The sequence below is a fragment of the Rousettus aegyptiacus genome, unplaced genomic scaffold (assembly GCF_014176215.1).
Source record: "Rousettus aegyptiacus isolate mRouAeg1 unplaced genomic scaffold, mRouAeg1.p scaffold_m13_p_10, whole genome shotgun sequence".
Taxonomy (NCBI): domain Eukaryota; kingdom Metazoa; phylum Chordata; class Mammalia; order Chiroptera; family Pteropodidae; genus Rousettus; species Rousettus aegyptiacus.
This window is the reverse complement of record NW_023416285.1, coordinates 6,856,226-6,875,531: the sequence shown is the minus strand read 5'-3', so window position 1 is coordinate 6,875,531 and position 19,306 is coordinate 6,856,226. Positions and strand designations below refer to the sequence as shown.

The 19,306-nt window shown below is 34.2% G+C and overlaps 1 protein-coding gene across 5 annotated transcripts in view; it reads right to left on the bottom strand.

The window, feature by feature from the left end:
• The window catches only part of CPEB2 (cytoplasmic polyadenylation element binding protein 2), a 58,899-nt gene that overhangs the window by 20,531 nt on the left and 19,062 nt on the right, over positions 1 to 19,306 (bottom strand). For 3 of the 5 annotated variants that reach the window (XM_036227520.1, XM_036227518.1, XM_036227522.1), the window contains 2 exons: positions 10,437 to 10,487; positions 2,691 to 2,714 (listed from right to left, as the gene is read on the bottom strand). In XM_036227520.1, the coding sequence (XP_036083413.1) occupies positions 2,691 to 2,714; positions 10,437 to 10,487 (75 nt within the window). The remainder of the gene's footprint in view (positions 1 to 2,690; positions 2,715 to 10,436; positions 10,488 to 19,306) is intronic. The other 2 variants (XM_036227521.1, XM_036227519.1) reach the window with 1 other exon arrangement.

The window sequence follows — 19,306 nt, the reverse complement described above, 5'->3', positions numbered from 1 at the left end:
TTGAAAATTGGTATGGCTAGTTATAGGTGTAGAACAGGCAGAGTCAGTCTTTTCAAGGAGGGGAGTCAGTAAATTTTTCTGTAAAGGGCCATACATTCTCTGTTGCAGTTATTCAATTTTGCTATTATTTGTAGCTCCAAAGCCATGAGACAAAAAGTAAATCGATCTGTTCCAATAAAACATTTTTTTTTTTTTTTTTTTTTACAAAAACAGGAGGCTTGTCATGTGGGTCATACAAGTTTGCTGACTCTTGTCTTACGGTATTACACTGGATTTTTTTTTTTTTTTCCATGCTTTGGAGATTTTGACCATTCTCTGATAGTTACCAAAAGTATTTATCAAAGATAAAGGATTTCGACCTCAAATTCATCATAAAAGGATTTGGTAGTGGTAATATTAGGGAGTATACCCATATGCTAGCAACTTTACAAGGTTATTTATGAGTCAAATGAATTCAAATTAAATCTAATCAAATCAGAAAATCCTGGGTCTACTTAAAGTGATACACAGTATATTTTATTAATAATTCTTTATTTATTATAGCACATAAGTCAGAATGGCTAAAAAGTATGAATAAGTCCAGACTCTCTGAATGAACTTCCATAGTTTCACTACCTTTAAAATTATTTTGTCTATCTTATTCCAAGCTTTGGGTTTACCCACATTGTGTTCAGTATCATGGACTAAATAAGTTCATTATTTCTATTATTTAAAATATTCTATTTATTTTTATTCCATCTGGAGCACAGCAGCCCTTGAAATCTTTACTAAAAGGACAGATTGCAATAGAGAAATATTTCAGGTTGAGATATTGTTTAAGTTATACTTCACACCTCCCTCCACGACAATCCCTATCCTACTGCAAACCCAGGCCAGTATGTTCACTTTCAGAATGGGCTGGACGAGACATTAAACAGACAATAAATACAAGAGATACTTTTCTGTATATTAAGGTCAGCTACCCATAGTTTTCCGCCTTCCTAATCCTGGCTCCAGGCAGCTCCGAAGTAGAAGTATTTGTGACTAGAGAGATACATAGGGTAGGAGCAGGTTCCAACTGAAAAGCATGAAAAGAAATCTGTTCTTCCTTAGTTACTTCCAGTATAATTCATGATTCTGTGCCTAGGTTTAAAGGTGAGTTAGGTGGCAAGTAAGAAGAAAAAGAGAGTTCTTCTTAAACTGGACTACAAAGTCAAAACGTCTTGTGAAACTAATACCGTTCACCTACCAGTGCTGTGGTAAAAAGCGATGCCTTATTTTTGGCAAAAATGATATCAACTCAGTGTGACATATCCCACATGAACAGTAGATTTGATATGTATGGGTTTATTTTTTTAGAAAAATGACTAAATAAATGAATAGATGCAGTTCCTTTAATGGACCAAATCTAAAACACACAGCCCATAAAAGGGGGTCCAAAAGGGGGTCCCTCTTGGTGGTTAAAGGTTATCAATCGATATTCTCCTCTCAGGTGCTAATAACAATCTTTAGAAAGTTATTTAGCCTCAGTTTTCTAAGTCCTGAATTTCGACATCTCCAATTTTTTAGTCAGAAAAGTAAAGAATCAAATTTAGTCAATCATTTGAAGAAAGCAGATTCCAAAAATAGAGTTAAATTCAGACAATGTAAAGTACAAAACTGGAGATACTACTTAAGAATATAAAATACTCGTTTCTGTCATCGGTGGTGGCAAATGCTTTTGCTTGTTTTCAAAGTATGTACACTCATAACAAATACAAAGAAACTGAAGCACTCTCACACATATAGAAAATTTATCAAAAGGCACTTTTATTACTGTCTGCCCTCCATGGCTCAAGGGAGATTTTGGAGGTCAAGGAAAATCTACTTAGTTTGGCACTGAAGACAACTATAGAAATACCACAGCTATTGCTCACTTAGAGAATAACCTAGTGCACAGTTACTTTGCTTCTCATCCCATCTACCTTTCTCCGTCTCATATTTTGCATATGAAAAAAAGATGCTAAGTTTAAACCACAGAAAATGTCAGCTGCTTTCCTAGGAACTTTAACAGTCCAGCATCACACAGTCCTAGCTTCTTCCAGAAAGTAATAAGCCTGAGGACGAGACTGTTGTGGGGGAAAGAGAAAGTGTGTGTGCGCATGTGTGTCTGTCTGTCTGTCTGTCTTAGGGGCGGCTGAGGGAAAAGGATTGTATTCTTAGAAGACAGAGAAATATTAGCGATATAACGTCTATATATCAGTGTTAACAATAATGTATTTGGTATTTATTATTTGTGACTGGGTCAAACACAAAACTAATAAACTAGAGTTGTAAATTATATACCATAGATAAGACAATCGGTTATAAATTTAGAGAATTGAAAAATCATATCATATGCCACCTTTACTAGTATTTATTAAACATATTTCTTAAGCAAACTATCAATGACATTTATTTTTTAAAAGAGATAAAAATAACTTTTTAAAAATAGTTAAAATTTGGAAGTTTAAAAGGGATGATTTTATTAAATAACCATATTAGTATGAAAATGTGCTTTAAAGGTTAAGAGATTTAGGATTCAAAACTTCGACAATACGTGCTCAAATCAAGATACAATTCTTCTGTGAGTTTTCAGACATTACATAATAAATCTTGGAAAATTAATTACAACATTGATCAGTAAAACCCAATTAGAAACAGTTATTCCATAGCAAACAGAAATGCATTACCTCGTCTTCGCCCATAACTCCTTGCTGCATGTAAACAAAGGACAAATTGTAAAATGTCAGAACTAAAATAAGCCCACATATACAGCTATTTGTGATATGAAAGCTATGTGGGCATCTGGAAATTAATGCTACTTTGTTTTCAGAGCTACAACAATGTTACCATATAACATCTGCATGATGTTTTACAATCTACAAAGCACTTTTATTATATACAGCATTTAAACTATAGAAAAAACTGAAATTAACAGGAAATATACAGTTTATTCTCATTCATGTTAAAATTATGAATATTTGTTTCATTAGTTCAGGATAGAAATATGTAACACTTTACAGTTAAATAGCATCACAAATAATTTTTCCAATGAATGGGAACAACTTGAATTAAATCCTTATTTTTCTACTTATTATAAAAAGTGATATAGCATATACAGTCCGATAAATAGCTGTTCAGATCAAATTCACATTATACCAAGCCCTGCATGAAAAAGAACCGGAAGATACAGTAAAGAAATTAATCTACAGTCTAACTTGCTTATGATTAATGATTAATGATATTCTATAGCTAATAATGTCTTCTATTATTTTAGCACATTTTATAACACTACCTAAGTGTTTAAGTCTTTATTTCAGGGGGTATGAGGGGTTCAGATACAAATTCAGATCTTATTTAATGTTCATAGGCTTTTAGGCTTGGGAAAAATTTGATATTGAATAAATCTCAAATCAAAATATATATTAAAAGTTGTTAGAACTGTGTTCCCCAAAAGTATAAAACTTCAAGTTCAAAATAAAACATTTCACATCATTAAATGCATTCTATTTTTGAAGTTTTACAAAATATATTTTAAATTTTATGTTAAGGCTGTAATAGAAACAAGTATGTGTATGGAGTGAGAATACAGCATTAGTTTCCCTATAATAAAAAAGGGAATAAACAAACTGGTCAACTCTTGGTCATTTACACTACAAGAAATAAGTCAATAAATATAAGGCTTATATCAGGGTCTTTTACATAAAATAACTCATGCGCATCTCTGCCATTCTACTGTTTTTTTTCAGTTATACAATCTACAGCTGATTTAACCTGTTCGTAAACACTGATTACCTAAAAGCTTTACAGATTTACCTGACCTGTCCAGTTTACCTGAATGTATATATATGGCTTATGTACATATATATATATATATATATATTTGTATGTGTATATATACATAGTTATACATATACATATTATATTTGTGTGTGTGTGTTGCATGTGTGTGTTTCTAGACACACATACATAATTTACATAAAGCTTACCTGACCTTAGTAGAGCTCAGTTTAGGATGAGGGTGGGGTGGAAGTGTCATTTAGAATTTTGTTATCTAGATCTTCTAAGACTTACAAAGGCTTTAAAAAGACAGGGCCTCAAGGATATGGGATATCAGCTGTGGAAATCAGATTAAAATAGGAATTTGTATAGAGCTAACAAGAACGGTCTACTGAGAGTGAATTCCCTTTAGTCTTTAATGCTGTATTAAGCAAAGAAATAGTCAGTATGGCCTAAAACACTTCACGGCACAAGTTTCAGGAGTTGCAGTTCCTGCTTATGCCTAGGCATGGTCTAATAATATTCATTCAATGTAAACTTGCTTTGAGGCGACTCACTTATGGCTGTAGAGGGCCAAACATTTATAAACAAACGCAACTATTCTCATCAAGTTTAATTATGAATTATGATGAACGTATAATATGGTACATAATTCTTGACCTATAGAGAAAATTAATGACACTGTAACCAGCTTATGTTGTTAGCTGAGGCTACACAATACTAAAATAGTAAAAATAAACACAAATGTTCACAGCATCTTAGACTTCATCTCATTCCTAGGCTTGAACACAATTATTCCGAAACTTTCTGCAATTATCTCATACCTGAGGAATTTTAAACTCCTGTAAAGAGCTATTCCACTCATTTTTTGGACAACTCTCAGATTCCAAGCCTCCACGTTACCAAAAATAGAACTGCCTGCAGATGACGCTAACCCACGTGAAACCTTTCCTCTTCTCTGTCATGGAAATCACCAATCTGCTATCATCGCGCTAAGCAATGTGTGTACTCACTTCCCTACCAATATTTCTATGTGAATTTCTGGTGTTATGTTCTGCTGGCTTTATCGGAAACCCCGAGTAAGAAAAAGAATCATTAAATGACTATTCATCATGTTTTAAAAACGCCTTTACACAATATGCCCCTCCAAACTCATTCAGATGATTGAGGAAATATAATTTAGGAAATCATATGATTTAGGAAAAAACGGGGAACAATCTGTTGTATAAAATCTGTATTTAGAATGTAAAATTTCAGGTACATATATTTTATAAAGCATTCTAAAAAATACTTCATACAAAACTGAGAATTGGCTATTTAACATACATGTGTAATTATATATGTGGGTGTGTGTATATGTACATGTATGTTAGAAGTATATGTTATGTATATTTATATACATATCTTTTTTAATGAAGATAATAAGAAGGCTGTGAAAAATGGCTGTAGAGCTTTCTTATACAAGTGGCTTTACAATTTGGTTCGGAATTACCAATAATAACATTAGGTTCTAACCCACAGCTACAAAAAATAAACAGAAAATTCTAACATTCTCTTTAGGGTCTTTGTGCCACTATGTACTGGCTCTCAGCTCAGTTGTGGTACGTGAATTACAGCAGCTGGAAGACGGGACAGATAAACAGACCACATCAGCTGGAAATACTTAAAGGTTAAAGTTCTCTTGGTATGAAACTAAAGAAATTCTTACATCTTACTCTAAAAAGTTGAGCCAAAACCCAGGAAATATACCCATTCCCTCCTCCCCATCATAATCTTTTCAAGATCCAAAGTAAACCTGTTATCTACTCCCTGAACTTCCATCAGCATAAAAAAAAAAACTGACAGCATACTCGAATTTCCTATTTTCATGACTTAATATAGCATATTTAGAGTATTCTGCCTCCAGGAGTACAGTTTCATTTCTGAGAAAATTTTCTTAATTAAAAGATACACATAACTTCTTTCTTCAAAAGTATACCAAGCTCTTGATCACAAATATGGCTGTATGTGGTTAATAACTGCGAATTTACATTTCAAACTAGCTTGCTAATACCACCCCCCCCCCCCCCATAATTCTGCTCTACCTGTTCTCCTTTTGAGAAACTGAACGCATTCATAAAAATGCAAGCTGTTTTCCTTAGGAGGGAGGTGAGGGGAGCCCAACACGACCCGAGCGGAAACAGACACTGGACGGGCACCTCCCTTTGCACTGCTCCTCAGCACCATGGAAAGCAGAGGGTACTCTGTTTTGCGTTTTCTTACTACTGATGATAAAGTGTAAGGTTTACACACTCAGAAATATAAACATTCAAGTTGTCATTCTACCTTTGGTTTGCAGACAACCCACCCATTCCCACGTAATGTGACTTTCCTAAAGTGCTCCTGGATGTTAAATTTGGACTCTTCTACAACATTTGAATTATTCAACAGCAGCAGTCACCACCAATCGATTCAGCTTGATTTCTACTTGATTTGAGGAACACAGCCTGTTCAGAAGTAGGAGCTACTTACTGTTATATTTCTATGACATTCTTTGTTGTTAAAAATGTTCTTAAATCTATACAACAAACTTCATGGAACATGTGGGTGTGGGATTATACCTTTTTCTGTATCTATGAGTTAACAGAGACTCAGTTAAAAATGTGCCAAAGGTACTTCATAGTATTATCTAGTCTGACCAACTTCCTGCCCTTTATCCCCTGTCCTGTTTATCCCTTACTTAAATGAATATCTAAAAGTTTAACGATAACGCTCATTAACTAGAAAGGCAGGATCATAAAACCTCACGATGTATGCTTTATCTACACGACCGTGCTGATGTTTACGCATTACTTTTTATTAAATGAACACAAGCCTAGCACCACTGTAACATCACAGATTTCTGTCAGTTCTGTATTTTCTAAGGAATGACCTTAAATTGTAATAGTCATGCATTTATTTTAATGTGTATTTGTGCATCATGAAAAGTCATCTTCGGTAACACCCAGGGGCAAGCAAACCATACTTGAAGAAACTGCCTGAGACTCATTTTGCTTTTACTGACCCCAAATTTGTCCCTATATAGCATCTTCCAAAAGGTTCTAGTTTGGCTTTCTGCAATAACATAAAACAAGACTTCTTTGTTCATTGTATGTAACACCTTTCAAATAGATGGAAATATCAGTTATGTCTTCTGTAATTTTATATTATCTAAAGTAAACAGATCCAACTCCATCGATACAGAAGGCATGATTTTTACTTTTTCAGTCATTTCTGTCACTGTTAATGATCACCCACTACCACAGATAACTTTTACTTTCAGGGACTGTTCTAAATACATACTTCACATGAATGAATTCATTCACTTCTCAGAACGACCCCCCTGCGGCAGGCAGCATGCTCTCTTTTAGATGTAAAGGATCTGCGTCATAGTGAAGTTAGGTAAACTGCCCAAGGTCACACAGCTAGAAATAGCAAACTGGAGTTTAAACTTAGATGACCTGATTCCAAAGTCTGTGCTACCAGCTGCTGTGAACTATTGGAAACCACCACAAAAAATACTAATGTATAATTTATTATCAAATATTGATTTACAAAGTCAATAATATTAGCTATGCTTATTGGTTAAGTAACAGAACTTATTCAATCAACTGCCTAAAAGTGAGTTAAATCTGTAACATACTAAAAATGTAATGATTTAAAAAGCAGCTCTATATATGGAGATGCTGCAATTATTTTAATCAGTCAAAAATATTTAATAATAATTAAATATTATTATTAATGGTATTAACATCATTTAATTCCCATATTTCTCGGGGAGACGATATGCAAGAATCTAGTTGAATTACAAGCAATTAAAAAGTAGCTCAAAAAAAATTTCCCCTTACTTTTTAAGTGACCTTGATGTCTCAAAAATTATTTAAATCTTTAATTTCAAATACTTCTTTGTCCTATAAATATACCCAATTTTCTGATTCTTGCGTCCCCTCTTAACAAATGATCTCGAAAAAAAAAACAAAAAAATTTTTTTCTCTTTGGATCAAATTGTCTCAATTGACCTAAGCATATTTTAATGTCCTAGTTTCATTATCTTTTCATCTTCCCAGTTCCTTATTAGAAAAAGTTCAAAATTTCCAGGATGGTTTACTATACTGAGTAATGTACCACAGCCCTAAAGTGGCAGACCAGGAAGAGTGCTCATGTAATAAAAAAGCGGGTTTGTCCACAAGATGCAAATCTTTCCTGAAACAAAATATGCTTGTGTCCGTTACATGATGAAACTTGCTAATATCTAGATTATTTATGATGGATTAGAGCAACTGATGAAACCAATCAATTTAGTAATGTTTAACGTAATCAAAAGTGTAAGTTGTAAAAATTGTGACTATTAAGCTCTTTGCTCACACATAACTGACATATTCTATTGTGATTACGATATACTTCTGAATTATCCTAGTTCATTACACATTTAGCAATCTAAGAACATCTGTGAATGACTGCACAGATTATCTCAGAGTACACACATTCCATCCTTCAGGTGGACTTTAAGAGAATATGTGAAACATGCACAAATTCAAGACTTTCAATTTAATTGTTTTTTTTAGAAATTATAATAGAAATATAAATGATCCTATGTAATACAAAGAATGTTTCAAAAGAAATGTAAGGAAGGATTAATATATAAGCAATATATTAACTGTCACCTAAACCTATCATTTTATAATTCAAGCCTTGAGAATAATAAAAATTGTGATCCAATATTATTTTTGCAAATTCATTTTCAACAATATAATTTTTAATTATAGATTTAGGGGACAGAGACCAGCTAGCCAAATGATTTGTTGTTTTTAACCCACTTCCCATTTAGAAAAAAAAGTGCAGCTTGCTGCTAGCGTTAATTAATTTTTTCATAAACATGCTCTTTGAGGTTGAAACAAATCTGACTGGTTTTCAATGTGAAAATAAAACAGAAAAACTGTTCTTGGAGTTATTTCTTAACAGAACTTGTCTCTAATCCCAATGTAACAGAAATATATACATAAATCAGATTCATCAAATAAATCTTTGACTAACAAGTGTTTGAGAACGATGTTAACATCACATGTAGGAATGCTACCTTTGCTAGGATGTGACATTTTTAGCGATCAAGAATTACGTTTTTTAAATGGAAATACCATGACTAAAAACAGAATGCTATAAATAGAATGATGTCATTTGTTTCCAAAGACCATCATATACTAGAATGATGCAAAAACAATAATAAAAGTAAGAGTTTGTGTCAAACTTTGGGGGCGAGGTTAGGACTGTGACCCGCGAGTTATCTCGGGGCAAACACTGCAGCCGCAAGCACCACCTGAGCATTTTCAGGGCAAATGGGAAATGGGTTAATTTTGTGGTAGGAAAAATGTTGAAGTCCTGGAATATAATTTCTAGCAATTTTCTGTTTAAAGTCCATGTAAACACAGCGATTCACTGACTTCATCAATATGGCCTACGGAATACCTGTGAGGTCTAGTGTGGACAGGCTTCAGCCTGCAGTGTACGGTCTGGCTCCAGGGCTCTTACCTTGATAATTCCGTCTCTAAGTACCCTTTAAAATCCTCCCTAATAGATAACCCAGTGCTTAGATCAAGCTGGCATGTGGTGGGCAACTCAACACAGAATGGGCAAACACGGAATGAACCAATCGCCTCACCTAATGCTTTGCTTTTTCAATTTTTCTTTCATTCCAAAATCCTATCCACCTTGACAATCTCCCAGGTGGCCTGGACTTTATTCCCACCTTCTGTTACTGCTGCCTTTACTTAACATTAGTTCATACATTCTAGCTCTATCGTGGCCTTTTTTCAGCCTTTGTCCCTCAATTTCACTGTCATCTTTTTTCAAAGACGCTTTAGTTGAAATACAAGAGTCAAGCCATTCTAATAACAAGATTATGTATTTTAGAGTACATACTATTCTATTATTACTTCTTCCTACTTCCTGCTCATCACCCACCCTTTGATTTAAAAATAATTTTGTGAAGGGTATTTTAATCCTCCATGTTTACTCCCACAGCTATGGATGTATTTAGTGCTGTGACTCTCTGAATACGATGTTTGTCTAACAGAAAGAAAACAAACTTTAATGAAAGTTTGTTTATTTATTTTCTAACTCTGGTGAACTTCATGTTGTAAACTTTCTAGTTACAATAAATTAAGTTAATGTGACTCCCAGGATTACAGAATCTCCAGTTCATTCCTTCGTTGAACACGAGCACAGGTGCTATTCTAAGTAACACATTCTATGCACTTTGCAAACATCACCACATTTAATTCTTGAAATAAATCTTGAGATTTTTTTCCCCTTTTACAGATGGGAAACTAAAAGTTCACAGACATTACTTGGCCAAGGTCATACCAATAAACTGGAAAGTCAATATTCAAACTCAGGACTGTCTCCACAGCCTGTGATCACTGAATTAAAGCATACTATTACAAAAAGACTTCAATGACTGCTTTGCTAGTTAGAATACACTCAAACTCCCAATTTTGCCTTCTTTAGAGGAGAGCTGTAACTTTATTTATAAACTTACAAAATGACTACCGTGTCTATAGGGAAGGTTTAGATAAATGAATTCAATCATCCTTATTTATAGAAAATCAATTGGAAAAATAAAATGTTTTTATACAACTTACCATTTAACATCAACAGATTGTCAGTTCCTGGATGTGGATAGCTCAATCGACCTTTAAAGAGACAGGAAAGGAAACTTTGAAGATTATTGAGCTATTTGAAAATTGAAAAAGAGGAAGGGGTGTAAGGAGAAAATTATTGAGTACATTTCTTAAGAACTGAAAAGATTATGTTTAACTCTGTATATTAACTAAAATTATCTTTGAAAACTGAAAACAAAAACAGTTAACCTTAGTTCTTAGATCATAAGAGCACAATGTGATTTGGGAGCAACACCTATACAACAAAGCCTATTTGTTTTTGAAACTTAAAAACAATGTAAGTATCTTAGTCTTTCAAACTTAATACGGAATGTGCAAACTTCTTAAATATTTTCAAAGCTGTTTGTAATTTTCTCTACAGATCTCTTTTCCAAAAATTAAATTTGAAGGAAAAGAATTTCTATTCCAAAATAAAAATATAACCAAAATATTTTTAATAGTAAAAAGTCATCATGATTGCCATTTTAATTTGATATCATTTTATGTAGTTGCATTTAAATAAAGAAGTTTAATGAAAGCATCTTAACTATAGCTTATTCAAAATTTAAAAATGATAAAGTAAAAATATAAAAAATAAAAATATTAAAGCTTATTTAGGAGCACAGTAATATACTATTTCAAGCCATTCTGCATTAAGAGCTTTGCATTTACTAATTGCATAAAGGACAACAGTACTATATTCTGCTATGGAAAGAAAAAAGGTATGCACGCACATATTGTGGTTTACCCAGCATTTTTACATTGTAACACTTGTTAGATTAAATGCCAACAGCAAGGATGATGTTTTTAGTCCATGAAAATGTAGGATTTTTCTCTAATGTCTGACTCTCTCATAGACTATTCGAAGGTACATTAAAATCCATTTAGAAATCTGCTAAAAATTAAATGTCTGTGAGATTGCATTTTAGTAACTTTCAGCACAAGTTCTTTAAAAAGACACTAGAAAAGTGTGTAATGTATTGCCAAACAGGTGACCAATAAATATCTGAGTGAATCTGATACCATTAGTAAGAAGTACAGACTAACTGCATCTACCTTTACCATCCCTGCACGTACTCTACATTTCTAGGGCCCTTTATTATATCCAAATGTCCCATACAAGACAAAGACTGTCTGGTAGCTTTTGATTTAAGCATGAAGTTAAAGAATCTGATCACCTAAAAATGTAAGAGCAACTGGCGAATATAATCTAATTTTGACATTAACATACATATACATTAGATACAAATACTGATATAAAACTATACCATGTACACATACGTGCACATTTCATTGGAGCGCATTTTACGATAGCATACTTTGTTTTCAGACTCCCCATAGTTAAACAAAATAAATGTTACTGTCCTTCAAAAGATGATTTATCACCTCTTATTGACTCCTGAGTTTCATGCGGTATGACATTATTTAACTAAATGATCTCTTAAAGTTGCCATCCTCTAAAAAACAGAAATGCATTTATTGGTGTGAAACCATGGTATGGAGCGAGAAACAGGAGAGCTCGTACGGAAGGTACCGGATACGAGGAAAGAGGAAGCAGAGCTTTCCTGAACCGGAGCCCAGCAGCGCGGGGCACTACCTCCTCTGAAGTACCAGAGCTTATTTTGGAGGTATGCCTATTTCTGTGCATCTCGTCTCAGGTGACCACATTTGGAGAACAACTACAGGCCAATGAAATAATTACTGTTATTTCTGAGTTGAGATTGAAAACCGGAACTATGAGAGTGGCGACGTTTGCTGATGTTCAGTGTAACAAGCTCGTTAAGTCTCGCATAGCGACAGGGTCAGGAGGATGAGAATATGAGTGAGACACAGTCTCTGCTTATGACACGGTAGCAAAGACAGACGCACACAGACAATTCCGATGAAATCTGTCAAGTGTGAAAAAGGTCATGTACAGTACGCTGCATGGAAAAACAAGGCACATTTGACCGGGTCCAGGGATCCGGGCAGACCTCCCAGAAAAGAAAACCGAGCAGAGCCTTCGGCCTCACGCTGCTTCAGAACACACTCAACCTCCAATCGACACAGACTCACTACTCACATTATTTATCCCAAGACACGGATAACAAGATATATTCATTGCTAACAGTCTTTGGATAGCTTCGCTCTGAAAAGACTTAAAAGGCATATCATAAGTGGAAAGTTCAAAAGACAGATACCTATTTGCAAATGGACATATATTTGTATATATGTTCTAAAATATTGATCTCTAAACTGGAAAATCTCTCAGTGTAACTATTAAAATACTCAAAAATGAAATAAGCAAATTTAGACTATTTAAAGATTATCCAGTTACTTCTCCTCTATGACAGTGAAACTAATAATACACCTTTACAAGTTAACTTTCAGTTATATTTTGCTTAGGATAATATTAAAATTACTTTCACTAAGAACCTGCCAATTGACAATAATGACTTAACATGTGAGCGCTTACTATGTACTGGGAGCTTTTCTAAGTTCTTTACAACCAATTATTTAACCCTCGCAACAATCCTCTAAGTTAGGTGCTGTTATTTTCCCATTCGAACGTGAAGACATTGTGCCACGAAAGGCGAAATAACTTGCCCAAAGTTACACCACTGACAGCTCTGGCGGAACTTGAACCTGGGCAGTTTGGCTCCATATTCTTAATCACTATCTTATAAAAAAAATCACAGAATTATTCTACAGCATACTAGATAACTTGTGCTTTAACACAGAAAAAAAACAGACAAAATACGTTGTTATGAAACCAATTTTTCCCTATAGTCTAAAAGGCCTGTGGTGCAGAGACCGGTAATTGTGTACTAACACTTGCTCCTGCTAATAACGCGGCCCCTAGTTCTAGACAGGTACAGGGCTGCACCTGTCTAACATTTTTGTAAAAATACAAAATTTCTTATTGTCATTACATGTGCCCATGTGTGTAAGATCTGACCAATGGGATGTAAAGGAAAATTGGTAAGTACAGTTTCCGAGAAGTATCCTTAAAAGGGAAGATTTCTCTTGACTTTTTTCCTGCTTGCTTTAATGCAGACGATATGGCTAACATGAAGCAGCCACGTCAGATCATGAGGCAGACAGACGCTGGATGTTAAGCACAGCAGTCATGAATATCACCAGCACACTTCGAGGAGGGCTATGATTTTCTGTTGTCTCTATCCATCTTACAAGTAATAAATTTGGATAAATTGCTTATGTAGTACCGTGAAGGTATCATAAAGTATAATAATTTTATGATGATTTTAATATATCTATGAATAATGGGTACATATAACCTCTTGGCAGATCTTTTACATTATAATATGAAATTTAAATAATTTTGAAAAAGTACATATTTATTCTTAGGAGTCAGTGAATAATTAGAGAACCTATGGTAGCTTAAAATTATCTTATTAGTCTATATGATTTTAATGGTACTTTGTACAATACATATATCGGAGACAATTCATTTCAGCCTTTTAAAATGTATATTTGAGCAATAGAAAGCACTGAGAAATATGACAACTGCATATAACTTATCACTTATACAACTTTCCGGTTACTAAAATTTTAACAAAGCAGTATTTAAAGGCATGTAATAAATTAAGCCAGCATTAAAGACTATTCATATAAACATATATAAATATATACATGAGTTCTTTCTCCAAATTTCTTACCACCAATAAAAAGAACTTATTAAATGGTGATGATAAAATAACATTTCTTATGTCACATTTCTTTGGATTTAAACCTACTTTCGTCTCTTCATATTTATGCAGCCTCAAGCTGAAAGCTGCTAGTAACAAGAAAACAGCCATCTGATGAAGCACCGCCTCTTTCCCTTCCTGAATATCACACTCTTGGTTCTCATCTATCACCAGCCACTCCTTAACTCTCCTTTGCTGAGTCTTCCTCCTCTTCTCAACCTTTAAATACTGAAGCCCCAATATTCAATCCTCGGACTCGACTTCTCTTTCTACGTGGCCTACCTAGGTGATATTATCTACCACCAAAATTCATACATCATCTCTAAGCAGATGACTCCCGCGTTTATACTTTTAACTGCAATCTCTCTACGTCAACCCCAGACTTCCCCAGAGCAGTATATAGCAATGTCTCCCATATGGATGCTCATCCTAAAACCTTTGGTTATCTCCACCTCTCATTTTGTCTAATCTGTGTACAAATCTGTTGTCAAATCTGTTGCCTGCTCTATTATCAACACAGACCCAAATTTGCTTGCTCTTCACAAGCTCCTTCACTGTTTTCATAAACTCAGCCATCCCCATATCTTCTCAGTCTACTAGAATAACCTAACAGTCCAGTGTCTGTTCAGCATCCAATGTGATCCTTTTAAAACCCAAGTCAGCTCACGTTGCTCTACTGCTCGAAACCCTCCTATGCTTAAGAATAAATATCTGGCCTTTCATCCTCTCCTTCAACCATGCTGGCCTCTTTGCTATTCCTTAAACATGCCAGCTATAGTTCCATTTCAAGATCTGTATATTTCTTCTTTCTGCATAAAATGCATTTGCCCAGATAGTGATCAAAACGTGCACCTCTCACTTCATTCAGGTCATGAAGAGATGCCAGCAGACCACCCTGTATAAAACAGCAGCTTCTTTCTTTCTCTCTCGCCTTGACGCTACGTTTTTTCTTCATAGCCCTGATTCTCTTTGTGTCTATCCTCCATAAGGACAAGTCTTCATCTTTTTATTCTCTACTGTATCTCTAGCCGCTAAAACAGAGCCTAGTGTTGAACAGGCTCTCAAATATTTGTTAATGGATGAATGAAATATCTCATTCCATTAGGTGAACTGTGAACTCAATCGAAAGCACAGGACCTAAATATGTGTTTTATGTGGGGCACAGGAAGGACATTCTCTAAGTAAGTGGAAAATTACAGAACAAGTTTTTATCAGTTCATTCTAAAGCCTTTATGCATGGGGAAAGGAGGGAGGAAGAGAAGTCCTGCTATTTTGTTCTTTGCCAAGATAAATTTTCCCCTTCTCCATAACCATTTTCTTTTCTCTCATGAATGCATCCAAAAAAATGATCTCGAAAGCGCCAATATTCACAGTTAATGATACTAACCCATTCCTCATTAGTGATGAGAAAATGCTAGAGAACAATGCCGCATGAACTGCCAACTCTTTTTAATAGGGGGGGAAAAGTGCCATTTAAATTACTTATTAGAATCATAAAAGACCTTGGGTTAGAATTAACACTAGAGAAATTAATTATACAGGTAGTATGGTGCAGTGGTTAACAACTCAAACTCAAGAGCTACTGAGTGTCACTACTTGGTAGCACTGAAACTTGGGCAACTATTGTCAATAAGCTGCCACAGTCACCCAAGTGTAAAATAAGAGTAAATATTTACCTCTTAGTTGTGAGAATTTAAGTTAATACATACACGCCGAGTTCTCGGAACAGTGCATGGCATATATCAAGTGCTTAACAGATGACGTAATATATATGTTGTATGTGTATATATATAAACACACACGCGTGCACACACACACACACACATATACACTTTTAAAGAAGATCTGGTACTTCCTTCTTAAGTACTTTAAATAAAGCATTGTTCCCATCAGTTTGGTAGACTTTTCTAATATTTTTTCACAGTCTACATTCCACCTTTATTTTCAAATCCAATTAGGAAAAGAAAAAAGTGGTTCATAGACAGTCTGGTAAAATCCACTGAGAATGTGGTCACTACCAGCTGTGACAAACTCCAGTCTCTGCTCAGATGCAAGGGGAAGGACAATCATCCCCGACTTCGCTCCCAAATCTCAATGCATGCCTCATAAAAGCCTGAGAATAAGATCTTACAGATGTAGAGAGGACCCTTAGATCCAAAGTACTAGATCTCAAGAGCATGAGAATCACTCCTTACCTGTGTCTAATAAAAGCCATTAACCTACTTTAGTTTCCAGGAAAGTTAATCTACTTAACTCTTAATCAGAATCTCATCATAATTTTTTCGCCTAATAGTTATTTATAACTTAAAGAATTTTTATCTAATTTATAATAGAAAATATACTAAGAAGCGTCAAGGAATACAGACTTTCAAAAAGTTTGTCTTGAGTAAAGTATAACTGCAAAAGAAAAGTAACAACAAAAAACTAAACAAGTCATTGATCATCTAGTAAGATAATGTATTATCATAAAGATATTACAATAAAACTGGTACTAGTTAAGAAATATGCAATAAATATTAAAATCAAGTTGAAATAATGGTTTTGAAACTTTAAATTATAAAAGGGTTTTATATGAAAATAATATTAAGAATAACAAACAAGCGATCAAACATTGCCAGTGGCAGTGAAAACTGGCATAAAACTTAAAAATAATCTGGTAATATACGTGGAGAGCCTCAAAGACAATCGTATTAAGTCTGCTTTATGGAAATAAACACAAAGGAGCTCACTAAATTTTATTTAAAAATTTGAAATACCTAAATGTTCAACTGTAGCAGAATGGTTACATATAACTATTTTATAAGTAATTTTTAAAAGTTACAAATAAATTAACTTGAAAAGTATGAGTACTTTTGGAAAAATGTTTAATCATTTAACCAATAATTACTGAGCCTCTCCTATTTGTCTGACACTTTGATTGATGTTGATAAAGTATAAAACAGAGGTGGGCACTGGTTCCATGACACAGTATCCTATGAAAAACATATATGATGAAGAAAAAAAAACAACTACTGAACTCAAAATAATAAGTGAGAAAGTTGCTCTGATTAGAACGAACTTTGATTCTCTAACAGTCTTTAACAAAGTACTACTTCTTAGGAATTTTGGGGCGGCTCCCTAAGGGGATAAAGTGACTAGGAATTACTGAAACTGCCCATTGAAAGTGGAGGACTGAATACACGTGTTCATCGCCATTGCTTTTTGAAACTCCTCCTAAAATGACAGCGCAGAAATTATAAGGTGGCATAATCTCATTAGGTTAAAGAGATGTCAATAGGATCACGGAATAAACATGCCGAAACATTTTTGGAAGCTGTGAACATGAATGGTTGAGAGGTAAATGATTTGTAAACCAGAAATCACTGAAAACACTGAAATCCAAACTGGTGTGTGCATGGGGCAGACTATTAAGCATCGAGCCATCCACTGTAGCGGACAGCTGGAAATGTTCAGAAATAAGAGGCTCTGAATGTCACTGAGAGCAAATGAAGGGGGGAACTGAAAACTGGACAGCTGATGGCTGCTTGTTAGTTTTTACATGAACCAGGGAGACACAGCCTCTACTTCGGTTCTTCTGAGTATGCTCGCAGCCAGGCCTACGGCCCTCAGACAGAAGAACGGACAACACTTCCGGGCCCATTTCCTAGGCAGAAGCCCAACTACATACACCATTTTTGTCTTTTCTTTAAAAAGATGTGTAAGATATTGGATGAAAGCCTCCAGCATGAGCAAAACAAAAACAAAAACAAATAGAAGAGAGAAACTTAGAAGAAGTATAAACAATACAATGATATGGAAAAATAATCTTCAAACACTAAAATATAGTGTTTAAAGATAGACACACCAGTGAAATAAGATCAAAGATGAACAGAAAAATTTTGAGAATTTTTTAAAAGAGGGACTTAAAAGTTCTCCAGAGAAAATTTATTTTAACCAAAAAAAAAAAAAAAAATCAATAGAAAGATTAAAAAAATAGAGATGAGGAAATTTCTCTAAAAGTAAAACAGAAAAGATAAATAGAAAACTAAAAAGCTGACAATGAGCATAGGTTTAATATCTGAAAAACAGGGATTTCAGAAAGAGGTAATATAAAAAATAGAAGAGAATTATAAAAAAAAAATTCCCAAGAACAGAAGGAAATTAATATCTGAATTAAAAGGGTTCAATGAACGTGCGGCAGAGGAAATAATGGAAGAAAGGCAGGCAGACAGAGCCCCACCCTACACACAAACTGAAAGACCAATACCTCATTTATATAAAATTTCAGAACCACAAGCATGATAATATTTGAAACACTTCTAGGAAAAAAAAGCCAAAAATTCAAACAAACAAAACAAAGCAATCAAATATACAAATGAACAAGTTTCAGAATGGTATTATAGTAACTCGGGATGTAGCAATGTTTTTAATATTATAAATTACTAATACGTCATTCTACAGCAACCAATCATCTTATAGAGGTAGAATAAACATGTTTTCATACATTTTAGGGTCTCAATATTGACATCCAATCTAAAAGAAGGTGCTATAAGACAGGCTCGATAAAACAAAGACCTATACCACTAAGAAAGGACATGGAGATCAGGACATGGATTCTACAGGAAAAAAGAATTCTCAGGATTAGTGAAATCTCAAAATGATGGTTATGGAGAACTACAAAAAGGATGCCTCCAATGGCAGGAAAAACATCGATCTGGATGATTATTTGATGGTTTTCCATGTATTGAGAGAAACTTTCGAGTTCTATTAATATATTTTGGGATGAATTAGTGAGATGTACTTAAGACAAGTAGGCAAACAAAGCAAAAGAGACAATGATTAAATCCAGAAAAAAGTTACATAAAAAAGAACACATTGTAGCATAAAATGTACATGGTTCATTTATGAATATTATTTGCATTATCATGGTAATTTTCTCTCTAATTTAAACAAAAGTTATCCTATAATCATTTTGAAACGTCGGAGCAGGGCAAGTGTCGGGAGATGGGTAAGTCAACCCATAATACCTAAGATGCAGAATTATAAAGCATAAGCATATTGTTTACAATGACATTAGGTCCTAAGAAAGATGCTTCATGGCGAATAACAGGCCTTTAACAAACACACATATGCTCTAAGTAAATAAATGTGATTTTAATAACATTCATTGCAATTTCTTCCTGA